Raw genomic sequence first — 14434 nt, forward strand, 5'->3', positions numbered from 1 at the left:
AGGGGGATAAAAGCCTGGAAATTACAGGCCTCTGGTTAGTACACCACTTAATGCCATCCAAATAGAATTCAAGATTTTTAACCAAAATGTGGGGCCAGCTTCACATGACATGGTCCTAATGGCATTATGACCCTGGATGTCGCAGTGAGGAATATAACATAAGTACAAATGGCAAATCAAGAGGGTGAAATGGTCCAAAAGTATTTTTTTTCTCAAATTTCCCATTCCACAGCCTAAAAGCCTTATTGCTTGTCCTTTACACAGAGCAGTGTATCTTTGCCAGCTAAATACTAGATTTTATTGCTGTATAAATCTAGAAAGCATGTATATGTATGTCTGTATAGTAATTTAGGGTAAATTCCATGTAATTACATGTGCTGTAGCCAACTGGCCTTCACCATAAATTTCCTGTGGCACAACACGTCTGTCAAAACGTGGTATAAAATGGCAGTCATATTCATATTTTAGGGTTGTGTCCAGCACTCAAGGAATTTGTGGAATGTAACTTTATAGAAATTTGAGATCATGGATGTGAATTTAAATGTGCACCACAGCCTCGTTTTATCTGAGACGTTTTCACCAGGAAAAAAACTGAGATGGATGCCTATTTTGGCAGAATCCTCAAAACTGCAGTAGTGAGGCAGCTAACAGTGAAACAAATAAAATTGGCGAACACCAACTAAATCCAAGGTAGAGAAATGGAGTCAATGATTTCAACAGCGATACATCAGAGAGAAAATAACCAGGTACTATAGACCGATCTGAGGCATTCGGAATCAGACGGCAGAAACAGGAGAACTATGTGAAAAATTGTAAAGAATAAATATATGGATCTGAGGGTGGCCTTTTTGTTTTGTGTATTGCCCCTGAGGTTTTGAAGTGAAAAAATACATTGGTACAAATTAAATGAATGGCATCATATACAGTTATTGTACATATTATTGCTGGTTCTTGTCAAATGCGTAAAATGCTATTAGATAACGTGGACTGCTGTAACACTGGATCTCGAGAAGTGAGTGTTCAGATTATCGTGGTCGGCAACATAGACATCCCATTATCATGGATGCTAAACATTTTGGCAGTTCTCAGTGTGGTAGAACACTCGGGTATTTATATTTTGAAAATACTTACTGTGCCCTTTGGAAAATGCAACTGTTCAGTCGTGGCTCCCACTCTGGGTCAGGTGATCCTCCCAACCAGTCAAATACAAAGGTGGAAGCTAAAATGAATTTCTTAGTTGTGGCAAAGGGGTGCTTACACCTGTCTCTGTCCTGTTGCAGATGTCATCGTTTAACAGGAGTTTCCAGGGAGGACTAATTGAATCAGCGAGGCCAGAAGTGTGGAGATTGGCTGGATGCTGTCCTCTTGGAATGGTGCTCCCTGGTGTTCTGGTATTAGTTACAATTCACATCTTATTTAACTGGAGTATGCCAGGTGTTAGTCAGCTGATGGGCTCCTTTTCTCTGGTCAATGGTCTAGAGCAGCATTTCCCAAACCTCTCCTGGAGGACCCCTTGTCCTGCATGTTTTAGATCTCTCCCTGCTCCAACACAGCTGGTTTAAATGATCAGTTTGTTATTATAATGAGTTGATCATTTGAATCAGCTGTGTTGGAGTAGGGAGAGATCTAAAACATGCAGGACAAGGGGTCCTCCAGGAGAGGTTTGGGAAACGCTGGTCTAAAGAAAGCATGGAAGTTCCAATAAAAGCAGTTGTAGGGGATTGAATGACACATTGTAGCTCCACGGAAGCGAAATACAGATCTGAAGCACTTTAAACTTGAATCTCCGTTATATTAAAATACAGGTAACATGGGGGGTAAGACAGCTGGTAACAATGTTGTGTGTCAAAACAAAGTGCAAACTTTGGTCTGAAACTGCTTCAAACTGGCTCATACAAATGAATGAACGTTGCGTTGTACAAAAGGCTTCACTACTATATGCGCAATTTCAGATGGGTTACCATAGCAACACCAGAGGCATTCATTTTCTCCGTCAGGCTCAGCCTGTCTGCTTTCATGAGCCAAATGAACAAGACTAATGTTCAAGCCACACTGTTTTTTTCAGTGCACAGCATGGTTAATGTAACACCATACAGGAACACCTGTATTCCGAAGGGAAAAAAAAGTGATGTTCTATAGAATGGGAAATTTGCCAAATATTTTCGCCAGCAATTTGTGCACAGCAAAGACCATTACAGGCATTGGCATTAGAGGGAAAAAAATGTGGTCCTCTGACCATATACATTGCATACATCATTTGTTCTAAAAATGCCATTTCACTCAAAAGTGAAAATGTATTCCATGGCTCTAGCTCCAGAAAAAAATTTTGTGAATAAGGGCTATGTTCCTTGGCTCATTTGCTGTAGTGCATCATATTTGCTGTGGTTAAGACCTGCAGTATGACCTACCATGACGCAGAGGTATGCAAATACATGTTGAATAAACTGACGCTTGACAAAAGAATTTCCCTTTATGACCAGGCCTTTTGGGTTTTTCGATCAAGATTCAGATTCTCATCGAGTTCCTAAGAAAGTCCACCGTCGCAGGAGTTAAGATTCTACGAAACAAGCATGCATGCTGATAATCATGGATTTCACATGTCTATGTTGTAGGTGATGTGTATTGTTACATTCACATCAAAATGCTCTCGGGCCATGACAAGTCCGCTGGGAAGAAATAGGCAAGATGGAACAGCAAAACCCTCAAAAGGTAACCAAGAGTGTGGCTGAAGAGGTGGCCCTGAGGGCAAGAAAAATCTTCAAGTAAAATCTAAAAAGGTACAGAAGATTCTACAACAGAAGGGGTAGGTGTGAACAAATACACTTGCATAAAAAGACAGCCCTTTACCACAGACCATCCAAGGGCATTCTGTTCCATTACCTGGAACAATCAAGAAAAAAAATACCAAGTCAGTTTATTCACATTTATTTTAGCTTTGAGTGCTCACAGAAAATTCGAACACCTTCAGCATGAGTTTAATAGCAATTTTGTAAGCAAAGTTACATTCCAACTCTAAGTCAAATTGGTCAACGCATCTCTGGTATTTACAAAAAAAAAAAATGCTACACAAGCAATGCATGTTCCTCAAATTGTAAGTATCGTTTGTAGTTAAAACATAGTATAGAAACAGACTGTTCCACATATCACAGTTTGGTTTGAGATAATTGCATCAAAGATCTTCCATGATGATGTGATTTTTGTTACCTATATAAATGAGGTGGAGACAGCTGCAATCTTCATGTGCTTGAGATCAAGATTTGTACAATTGTCACAGTTAAAAACAACCTGCCGGTCATACATACTTGTACTTGCACTTTATTAAGGTCATAAAACCAGCAATGAACAAATGCCTATACAACTTGTATTTCTACAGAATCACTGAAGGGTACAGCTAATGAGAAGTGGAAAAAAAGCTTCTACAATTTAAATTCTTTCTAAACCTAGTTCTTTCAGGGAATCGTATGGTCCTCTCATAGCAACGATGACCCAGCGTCAAACCGTATGGAACACTTAACAAGGATGACTTCATTTCCCATTTAAGACTACATTTCCCATCAGTCTGTGGCGCATTTCCCGGCACCAGATGAGCCGCTCTCAATTGCCCCGCCCCCACCCAGACTTCATTTACACCTTTATCCACCCACCTCTAAACCGTAGGCACGTCCGTACGCTTTGTTAAGTTTACATGTATAAAAATCCAAAATATGCACACAAAAACATTTAATACTGATGTAAAAAGGTACACGGCAGATCGTGGATGCATGTTTTCACTCCTCCCTTGCTCCTTTGCGCCATCCTCGTCTCCGCCTACTGGAATGGTAGTAACAATGGATAAGGATTTCATTTGGGGAGAGGGGGCAAAACAGAGCTTTTTAAAATATCCCTGGTTGTAGAAAAAAAACTTTCAAAAACCAGCACCAGGCGCCATGCCGACGTACAAGCAGGGAAACTGTTCTTTGATTATCGCGTTTTCCGTTTTCGGTTCCTTCGCTTCGTTCCGGGTTGGTTCGGGGCTCACTCCGCGCTGGGGGCGGCCTCCGGACTGGCGGCGGACTCCTGTGTGGAGGCGGCGGGTTCCTCGGCCGGAGCCGCTTCCTGCTCGGGGGCTTTGGCTTCCGCGGCGGGTTCCTCTGCTGCGGGAGCAGCGGCCGCCTCCGTCTCCTCGGCGGCCGGCTTCTCTTCAGCGGTCTCCTCGGGTTTGGCCTCCGGGGCAGCTGCCGCAGCCTCCGCCGGCTCCTGAGCGGCCGCTGCCTCCTCGGTGCCCTCCGCCTCCGCCTCCGCCCCTTCCTTCTTGGTCTTCTTGAAGGAGAAGCCGCTGAGCTTGAAGGGCTTCTTGAAGGAGAAGCGCTTCTTTTTCTTCTTGTCTCCGTCGCTGCCGTTGGAGGACGAGGCGCCGTCCTCGGCCTTGGCGGCATCCTCGCCCTCGGCGGAGGCGCCGGCCTCAGCGCTCTCCTTGTCGCCCTCCGCGCCGCCCTCCGCTGCTGCCTCGGCCTGCACCGCCCCTTCTTTGGAGGCCTCGTCCGCAGGGGTGCTGCCGTTGGCCTGCGCCTCCTCTTTGCCCGCCTCCTCCGCGGCAGGGGAGGCGTCACCGTTCGCCTTCACGTGGCCGTTTTCCTGCAGGATCACAAATAAAGCAAAATTAAACAGACTGTTTTATCAGAGTAAAATGGCAGGCTGTGGCACATTCATGACATATACCATGGGTAACATGGTATATGGTACCCCGCAAGGGTAACAGTCCATCCACTCGCAAAGATTCCAACACAAACTAGCAAGCTTAGCTAACACAGTTTACACCCCCAGGCAAAGTCATTTTTAATATTCCTGGTCAGCCATTTTCTCACAATCATTTTATGGAGTTCAATTTTTAGGTGTCCTGTGACAGACAGCCGGTAAAAAAAGATGAATCACCCATCACACTGATATTAGGTATTGGAGTGCAAATGCTTTGATGACCTTTGATTGCACAATCCAGGGACCCAACCCTGCAGGTGGCCCCTCCATCTAATATCAGATATTCTCAGAGTACAATACGTAAGATGACTTGACTCATACATCACGTCTAATATAGTCCGGTGTAGTAAAGGTGCAAGCTCCTCTCATTCTCGCAATATACTTTTGATCCTTGTATGAACAAGTGTGATCTTCTCCTGACCTTCCTGAGCAACTGATGCTGGGAAGCTGATTTTATATCTGCTGTCAAGGGCAAAAAGTATCCAAACCCTGTAAACTCAAAAGCACTCTTGTAAATTTAAGTGCGATTTATCGCGCCAGTTTGGAAGTAGTCCAGTCTAAGCACACAAAAATATCAGCTTCCATGTCCTCAAACTGTACACCAAGCCCACCCATTCATTGCAAATAAACCAAAACCAGTTGCAAAAACCATGCAATTTAATTATCTGGCAAGTCCGTGTACCCATTTGGTGGTTAAATGAGACAAAAATAAAACAGGAACAGGTTAAACAGGAATAAAATCTTTGGCCAAAAGAATTTGGACAAGTCAAAAAAAAATGTTACACCATCTTGAAGCAAAAAATTGATCAAAACTTTCAATAAGCATTGCCTTTCACCAAGCACTGCCAACGATTCTACCAAATCGACATGTCAGCTCTTTGAGATTGCTTTAGGAAGGTGTGAATTATAAGTAGTCTAATACATTTACGCACAAAACTTGTCTTGTGTGCTGCCAGAAACAATGTCATTTTAAAATGTCCCTCTAGTGCACAGGTAAATTCAATCCCTGCAGATCTTGTGCCGTATTGCTCCAAACCCCCAACCAGCCCATTCATTAACCCAACGACTTCCCACTTCATTCAGATGAACACATCTGCTCTGGCTTTCCATATATGCACTGCACATTGATCAAAGTTGTGGCACTGTACATTTCCTTATGTGGCAGTGTATCTGCAATCAACTCTCCCTGTGTATGCTGCAGCCAATGGTCTGTGCTTTCTATCTATTACAGCTGCGAGTAGAAAATGGCACCATTTCATTTTCACCTGCACCCTCAAGGCTTGGCAATCTCCATTAGGAAATTGCAAAACTGGCAGTTCTGTTTGTAAGAGGCTGAAAAAATGATAATCAAAATTACACCGCCTGCATGAAAGAAAATGAGTAGTACGAATTATGACAAAGGGTTAGGCGTCCAACAGGTTGATGTGTCATTACATTTTGCATGCATTAAACGCGTTTCGTTTACCTGGCACTAGAAAATATCTGGAAACTGACCATTACTGTAACCTACCCCACTGGTCATGGTATTAAATGTTGGCCCTCTGCACTCTGCGTGCACCTCTAGCCAAGAGACAGAAGGGCATGTTCTAGACCCTCTCCTTCATGAGCAGACAATATGATCTTTGAGTCTTGGACTACCCCAGTTAAGTAATGATACAAGGCTGAACTATGAGCCTCACGACAGCAGCCCAAATTATAATAAGGCAACCCTTTCAAGGCTGAGAAGCAGAGTCTTCTATACTATGTATCTGTGCCTTGGGCAGCCCACCATTGTCCGCCTGCCTTACCTACTTATGTTGGGAGTAGAAACCCCTTCTCTAGAGCTTCTAGCTTATGAAGCCCTGGATGGATGACATTCTTTGCCTTAACTTTACAACAGAAGACACAGGTATAGAACTACACAAGAACACATATGTAACTGCTGTAGACATCCATTTTTCCTTTTACCTGTCTGACCAGCTGACAACCAAAACCCATGACCCCCACAAACCTATTCCTCGTACGCAAAGCCATCTAGACAAGAATGCTTATTTTATTCAAATTTGAACACACGCACTCTGGATACAGCAAAGAATCTTTGAGGTCGGCAAACTCAGTTCAAATGTGGTTCAGTCCACATGCAGGGAATATCAGACACCTCTCAGCTACCACTGAAACCGCTTTAATCTGAAAAAAAAAAAATCAAAGACAACAGGACTCAACTTCACATGGGTTGCTTCAGCATAGCCATCCTTACTTCTCAGCTTCAAATCAATAAGCATGACGTATCCAGTAGACCATCCTACCAACGATCACCACAGGTATGAGCACATCAATGTTAATACATGCTGATTATCTAACAGCACATAGAAATTTGAATATTTATACAGCACCCCTTGAGGGAATTATAACAGTACCGGTGAACAAGCTGACCCACATGCGTACAAAGAAATGAGGGAGGAAAAGCACGGTGAGGATCGATCACCAATGTAGCTCGTTGGAGGAATCCAACAAGTGGCACTAGGTATACAGCATTTTAAGAGCCGACTTTGGACTGGCTGGCATGCTGTTGAGGCACAGCACACATTGGCAGAGGCCACTGAAGGTACACGTGCGTAAATATGGAGGTGTATGGTGAGAATGTCTACCAACCAATCAGGACTGACCTGAGCAGATGCACCTCCAGTACGAGAATGAGGCTCTGACAGGCCCATCAGGGTTGGGGGGGTAAAAGATTGAGCCATGGTTACCCATAAGGAATTCTTCCTTTAATCCAAGAATGTTCTCTGCATTTTAGCTTGCTGGGGAATTTGAGCGCGATGACTGTAGCCATTACTGATGGATGTGGTTGACAACTGATGGGATTAACAGTCAGGGACAGTGAAGCAGTCACTTGTTCGATTCCATGCACTACGCACGAGGTATTGCAAACAGGCTCTCACCTGCGACTGGCCATTTAATCAAGTCAACTGCAAAGGTTGGCAGAGCTGTGTACCTTACCCAAGTGTACCTGACCAATCTAATACACTTGTTTTTCAGTGATCCATTTTCACTAATTGTTATTTTGTTATGGAAAGTAGCACATTAATTTAGCATCCTTCACTCTGGGCACACTTTCAGTGCACACGGGTGACCTACAGGTAGCAGGTAAATGAAGCAATAGCTAATTCTGACTACGACACAATGCGCCTAGAAAAACTGAACGCTGCTGGAAAAAAAGCAACACGCGGTTGATCCCTATGGGAATGCTTCATGATCTTCAAAACGGGAGGAGCTACAACATGTTACCAATCACTGGCTTTTTCAGATCCAGTCGAGAGAATTTGCCTCAACAGCAAAACGCAGGCACGAAGGCAGCTTCTTACAATTTTTGCACATCCCCACATTTCCTGAATAACTAAAATGAGGTAGTAATGACTAAGAAGCAAACAAATGTCACCGTCGCTGTTGTGACTTTAGACTGCCATAAGAGGACACGTTCCACCACCTGTGGATCATCAGTGCATTTGTAATTCAATGACACCATGACACTGAAAGTGTCCATTTTGACCAGTTTTATCAAACAATGCATACTGATACGCTGTCAACGGATAACTTCACCGATTAGCAACAGATGCCGTTTTGGATTAGTTAAGACTTAGAGCCCCCCTAGGCTTAAAAAAAAACATTTATACACACCAAGAAACCTTCCTAACAAAGAAAAACGCTTCTATCCGAACAATTCAGTAAAGACGTCCTGCTTAATGTAACGCTACACAAACAAGGGCATCACTAGAAAAATTAAATAGATGAATCGTTTCATCTTCTATCTAAAAAGTTATCCTAGTTCCGACTGAAAAGGACAGGCTCAGTTTAAAGCGCACCTTTTCATTCCATTAAAATCCCCGTCTATCAGACATCCGTGAATCTGTCCCCGGAGGCGCAACTCTAGCGTGTTTTTTTCTGATCTGCCACTAGGGGCGATCTGTAGCCACCGTCACCCCCTGTTACTGGTAAACCAAAGCGCCCTCAACCTAGATGCTCATTAAATCGGCAGATGTCCACCGAAAGATCAGAGCAGCGTTCAGTCTGGTTGTAGCCATCGTCTCTTAACACAAACCAATTCATAAAAAATGGTTGCTATTTCGACCCACCGACTTAACACTAAGGGTGGTTCGTCTGAAATTCAGTCATAGCCCAGTGGTCCTAAGCATCTCCACTACAATACAGCATCTGGAACAAAGGCGTGGTAAACTAGATTGGCGAGCTATTGTTGCCACAGTGCAAAACCATTCCAGGCTACCGTGCAAACCTACCAGCATGCATGTCTGCATTTAATGTCATGATTTGAACATTTAAACGGCGTTTCTAAAATTACAAGCAAGTTGTATACGTCTCCATTTTGGCAATTAAACAGATGCCAATTAAAATATGCTTCGAATATAGAGTATTATTTGGACATTCGTAGACAGAACCATGAGTAGGTACAATAACGCTTGCATTTTCAATTGCCCATTACCAAACCCAGTCATTTTTTGCAAAAAAAAATTAATTTGTTTGCTAAAGGTTGGCATGATCCATAGGGTTACAGGTCAGTAGAACTAATTTCACCAACAAAGACCACACATTTTCACTAAATTCATGGCTCTAAACCAAATAAGTGCGTTCCACAAGCACCCCGACAACATTGTGCTGTGAGGCACAGCATCTGTGCAAAATCTTAAATTCAACACAATTAATCTCCGTCTTGCACATATTGATATCTGTAGTATTTACCTGCCCATTTGTCTTGGAAGTTGAAGCCGCAGCCTCTCCCGGTTTTTCGGCGACGGCTTCGCCCTTTGCAGCGGTCTTGGAGAATTGCGCTCCCATGCTTTCGGTCCAACAAAGAAACTCGACCGTTCTACTAGACGAACAAAGACCACGCGTTTCTCTTCTTTAATCAAGTTCAGTAACAAAGACCTTTCCTTCCAAGTTTTCCCTAAAAGTAACCAAACTCCAGCTGTGCTACACCGAAAACGACAAACCTCGGAATCTGGAGAGCAAAAGGTAATTTAAAAATCCCAGATTTGAAGCTATGTAGTTTGAGTGGAAAATGGAGAAATTTCCCTCGCCGCTAATAAGATGCGGAGTACAACGCCCTGGCCCACTGATGAATGGACAGTCGTACCGATGACGGCATCCGCACATAGATCTAGCCAATCAAAACTCACACCGAAAGAGGGAGAGGCTTGGAAAGGGCGTGAACAATGGAACGGAGGAGATTGTACAAACCTGGGAAAATTAACTTGCCCGGCAACACTACTGAATTGAATGATCACTGAAGGCAAAAAAAAAAAACATTTGACACTGGAAAACAGCTACGTTACTATGATGCAATTTCGTGTTATAATTAGACCTCGAAAGGGATTCTCTTTCCTACTCTGAACATTTGTTTACACGTTTTCGGATAATTTTTTGCGTGTTTTGAGATCATTATTTGTAGTGCAATGAACTGGCGACAAATAAAAACAACGAAGCAATTGGGTTTCCATCTCTTTTTTGGTATTTTCATCAGTCAGTTATGACCTGGCTGCGGTGAATCAGACTTCTCATGTGGTTATCTGCGATGTGACTGTTTGTGGTCATTTATACAGACAGTTCTGCTGGTACATTTTATCAATACAGGCGAAGAGTGAGCCAATTTTAACGCTGTCCGTTTCACACTCGGGTTTTTTTCCCCCTGAGTTGTCCAAAAATATGGTCACCCAACCCCTGAATTTTTTCCTTTTACAGATTCTGTTAGTCTAGTGAGCTGTTTGAAAAATGATGCCATGGTTTGAGCAAATACTTGTTTCTGATCGTTTGAACAGATGGGGTTTACTGTCTCATGAATACCTTGCTGAAAAGTAGGTCCTCCAAATGTGCCTCGTCACATTCCAGAACGTGGCACTCTGCTCTGTTGACATCTGTTTTTGTTGTTTTACACCTACAGCTGCAACTAGCTGGATTATCAGTTGGAAAGTGAGGTTTTTTTTTCCAGTCAGTTATAAAATTCATTCTTTCATTACTTCATCACATTAGCTTATCAGATCCTCTTACTGAGTGTGACTTTAATATAGCTTACCCTTTCTACATGTTGTGTATTTATACAGCTGCATATTTGCAGAGGCTATTTAGGTGGAGCACCTTTCTCAATGGTACAACAACAGTGCCCAGCGATGCGGAATCAAACCAGCAATCTGGTGGTTATGAGCCCTGGTCCGTACCCCCATATACATTCTGCTGCCCATCATTGAGCGCAGGGAAACACAGGGAGGCAAAGTCATAAAAATCAAAATCGGAGCTTAGATAGTGATGGCAGAGTGAGGCTTCATATACCCCTATTCCACTATAGTGCCATGGCGTACCCAGAGTGTGTGTGAACTAGGAAAAGCACCACTGTGTAGGCGTGCGAGCATCTCCATCATAAGACCTGGGACTCAGGACCTGGGAGGAGTTAGTGCTTACAAAAAAAAAAAAAAATTATATGGAAATGCCCTCTTTCAGTACCTCACCAGAAAACAAGCAAGAGCGTGCAAACATGGAGGGCTTGGAAGCCTTTCCTTATATTCACACTTTGCAGAAACAAAAAAACATGACTGCTTCTGCACATTTGCTTTATGGAATTATCACAGAGTTGCATAGAGAAATTGGGAAATAGTCTACTGCGCATTCAGCTTCCACTCACAAAAAGTAAATGTTATTTGTTGTAGTGTGGAAAGGAAATTAGAGAAGTCATCTTTTGGAAGCAGGAATATGGACCCCCCTAATTCCCTACAATTTACAAAGTTAGGAAGTAACTTTGTAAGGAAGTAGCTACAGTTTCTTCAACAAATGTCTGAATGCAGGGTTTGGTTTCTTTCAGTAGTTACACATCTCCATATTGGAGGGAGAAACTGGAGGCTACAATGTCCATCTGAAGACTGCAGGTGATGGACCTGCTTCACCACCTCTGCCCACACAGTCTCAACCTCAGTATAACGATACCACACCAAGCTACTGAATCAGCACTTGCAGAACAATAATAGTCATCCCTTGGGGTTTTTCAGATCAGAACAGTTGTCTTAAGTACATGCTGAGCCCTATGACCCACGTTCAAAACCGGCCATGCCATCAGCTAACAGTGATTGGGAGTCCACAGAGATGGTACAAACTGGCTTTGTGGCCAGTTCTGGCTTTCTGCCAGGGATAGGGGTGGGTAGGTTGGCTAGGATGTCCTCGTCTCAGTTATCTCAGACACCATGTGTGCCTGTGAGTTGTTTGGATAATGTCAGTGGAGCAGCACCTATCCTCATATTGGCGCCCACCTCACTGTACTTCTCTGGTGGCTGGCCATTGGATGTCAGAGGATTGCATTCCTCTTGACTCAGTGCTCCACCATGACTGTAGAGGTTGCTGTTGGGGGAAGAGCCTAATATAAACTTGGCAATTCTTCTGCAACATGGTTGCATAAAAGCATAAAAAAATTGGTATTCAGCTCTTAAATTGCATCTGGGCCTCTGGTCTTTCCATTCCACAGGGAGTGGAGAGAAAATAAGAAGCAAGTGAGTCGACTGCAAACGAAAACAGCTTCAAACCCATGTCTTTCCAGTGCTGCTTCTGAGTGTGAAAGTCCCTATGGGTGTGGAGCTTTGGGTCTTTTGAGAGTGTTTCTCAGCCGTTTGTCCCTGGGATTTGTGCCAGCTGTTATGCAGCATCTGAATACTAGTTAGCATCAGATTCTGCTTCAGCATTACACCAAATGCATGCATCAGCTTTCCCCATCTCTTCTCTCTTCAGAGTAAAAGGCTGCTGGGAAAAGTGTGAGGGTTTGCCAGCCACCACTGTGTGACCCCTGCATGGACACCTACATATCTGTCCTGCATGACCTTCGCCTCTGGGAGGTGACCACATTCTCAGCAGCTGAAGGGGGTGATGGGTGGTTTTTGAGGGTCAGGGCTTCAGGAAATAGAATTTTGAAGAGGAGGGGTGAGATGTCAGGTTGGTATCATCCCCTCAGAGTGTAGAAAGGCAGGCTCGATACAGGCCAAAAGCATTTGCTGTTGTATTGTCACCAAAGGGTCTACCCCCCACCTGTATCCCCCCCCACCCCACCCCACCCCACCACCTGTTTGGTGGGCAAAGCTGCATTGCACCTTAAATTGGGGGAGAGGTTACAGGTCTTGTTTGTGATTCCACAGTTTCATATTTTGCACGTATATATGACGCACTTGTTTTGCGCACAAAATTCATTAATTGTTGATTTAAACCACTGATGCTCTATCCCCATCATTATAGTAAATCACGGTTATTGCTCTTCACCTCAATCCTGTCTTTGTCGGTGTTTCAGACACCAAGAAAGTCATACAGCATTTACATTGCCAATATCCATACAGTACCTCCCTTCAGTTTTGCTCAAACATTTATCTAGGGTCACAGCTGCATACTGAACTCACAGCCAAAAACTCAACGTCTTCAAATTGCAAACACATGCAGTTTGAACCTCTACATTTCAAACAAAATTGTGTCAAGATCCATATCCCAAGTCCTCTGATTTGTTGAGTGGCTGAAGGCATACTATTTGTCTTCCAGAGTGAAAGGACTAATTCAAAGATATACACTCTTTTTAGTGATTTTTGTAATTGAACCTAATTATTAACGTCTTTAAGTCAGATTTCTACACTGCCTAAATACAGCCACTGTAACCTCAATAATGTGGCCTGATAAGTCATATTAATGGATTATATGGGTTCCCAAACTGGGACTTGGAGGCCCTCAGGGGCCCCCGTCCCATTTCACGAGGGTCACGAGAGAACATCCCAAATTATTTTTCTGTGAAAAAATAGGTATGAATAACAAAGCTAAGAAGGTTCAGGAATCTTCTAGCATCCTTTTACTTTTTTCACCACTCACACTGGTCTGCTGCACGTTATTTGTTTGACGATACCTTAAATGAACAAATGTATTGCACCAGCCTGCAACTGTGGCTCTAAAGGAACTAGAAGTCAGGTGTCTGACTGATGTTCCATTGTGTGATGTCATACACTGTAATGTACTGCTGAATATTTCCGTAAATGTGGAACATTGATATCTTTTCAATGTTACGTGCAAGTGCAAGTCACACTGTAGCTTCAGTAAACAAATGTGCACTCTTAACATTTCAGTAAGCTTTACTGCAAAAATATTTATAAAGCATTTTGCAAATATTTACAAAAATTTCTTAATACAGTACAACTGAATGATATCATGCACGTTTCACTTCAGCAAAATACATCATCTTTGTTAATGATATTCTTGATTGCCAAGGATACAAAACTGTAAAATTGGCCAAATTGGCAATGAAGATAAATGTCAAATGAATCAAAACCATGATCTCTGTAACACTGGATCTCAATATTTGTTGTGGATCTGACATAAAACAGACGATAAGGAACACATGGGCCCCCGACCGGAGCACGTGTGGGGTACCGTAGTCTGATGTGTCCGCCGTTTGTCAAAGCTTCCTGATTAATGGTGCGTTTCCACAATTTCTGCTCCTCGTATCAATTACAGCGGCCGGCTTTCGTTGCTTGTGCGTCACAGCCTGATTTATGGGCAAAAAGGAAACAATACGAACGATTTGCTTAATTGCCCTGACCGCTGATCTATGTGTGTGTTGGTTTCTTTCAATTTTTCAGGACTGAAACAGCAGTGGCTTGTCAGGGATCATTGATCACAGGGCCAGATGGCGACCCTGTACTGG

At 43.2% G+C, this 14434-nt stretch overlaps 1 protein-coding gene across 1 annotated transcript; it reads right to left on the reverse strand.

Annotated features, from left to right (window-relative positions):
- Positions 1-2955: 2955 nt before the first annotated feature.
- On the reverse strand, positions 2956-9630 carry LOC118787108 (myristoylated alanine-rich C-kinase substrate-like). The gene is made up of 2 exons (XM_036542538.1): positions 9469-9630; positions 2956-4614 (listed from the first exon to the last, which is right to left on the reverse strand). The coding sequence occupies exons 1-2, from the start codon at positions 9562-9564 to the stop codon at positions 4015-4017; spliced, it is 696 nt and encodes a 231-aa protein (XP_036398431.1). The 5' UTR covers positions 9565-9630; the 3' UTR covers positions 2956-4014.
- Between the last annotated feature and the right edge of the window lie 4804 nt (positions 9631-14434).

This window comes from Megalops cyprinoides, chromosome 12 (genome assembly GCF_013368585.1).
Source record: "Megalops cyprinoides isolate fMegCyp1 chromosome 12, fMegCyp1.pri, whole genome shotgun sequence".
Classification (NCBI taxonomy): Eukaryota; Metazoa; Chordata; class Actinopteri; order Elopiformes; family Megalopidae; genus Megalops; species Megalops cyprinoides.

Coding starts and splice junctions, on each gene's coding strand:
- LOC118787108 (XM_036542538.1), bottom strand. CDS start 9,564: ATGGGAGCGCAATTCTCCAAGACCGCTGCAAAGGGCGAAGCCGTCGCC. Junction 4,615..9,468: donor CTTCCAAGACAAATGGGCAG/GTAAATACTACA, acceptor GTGATCCTGCAG/GAAAACGGCCACGTGAAGGC.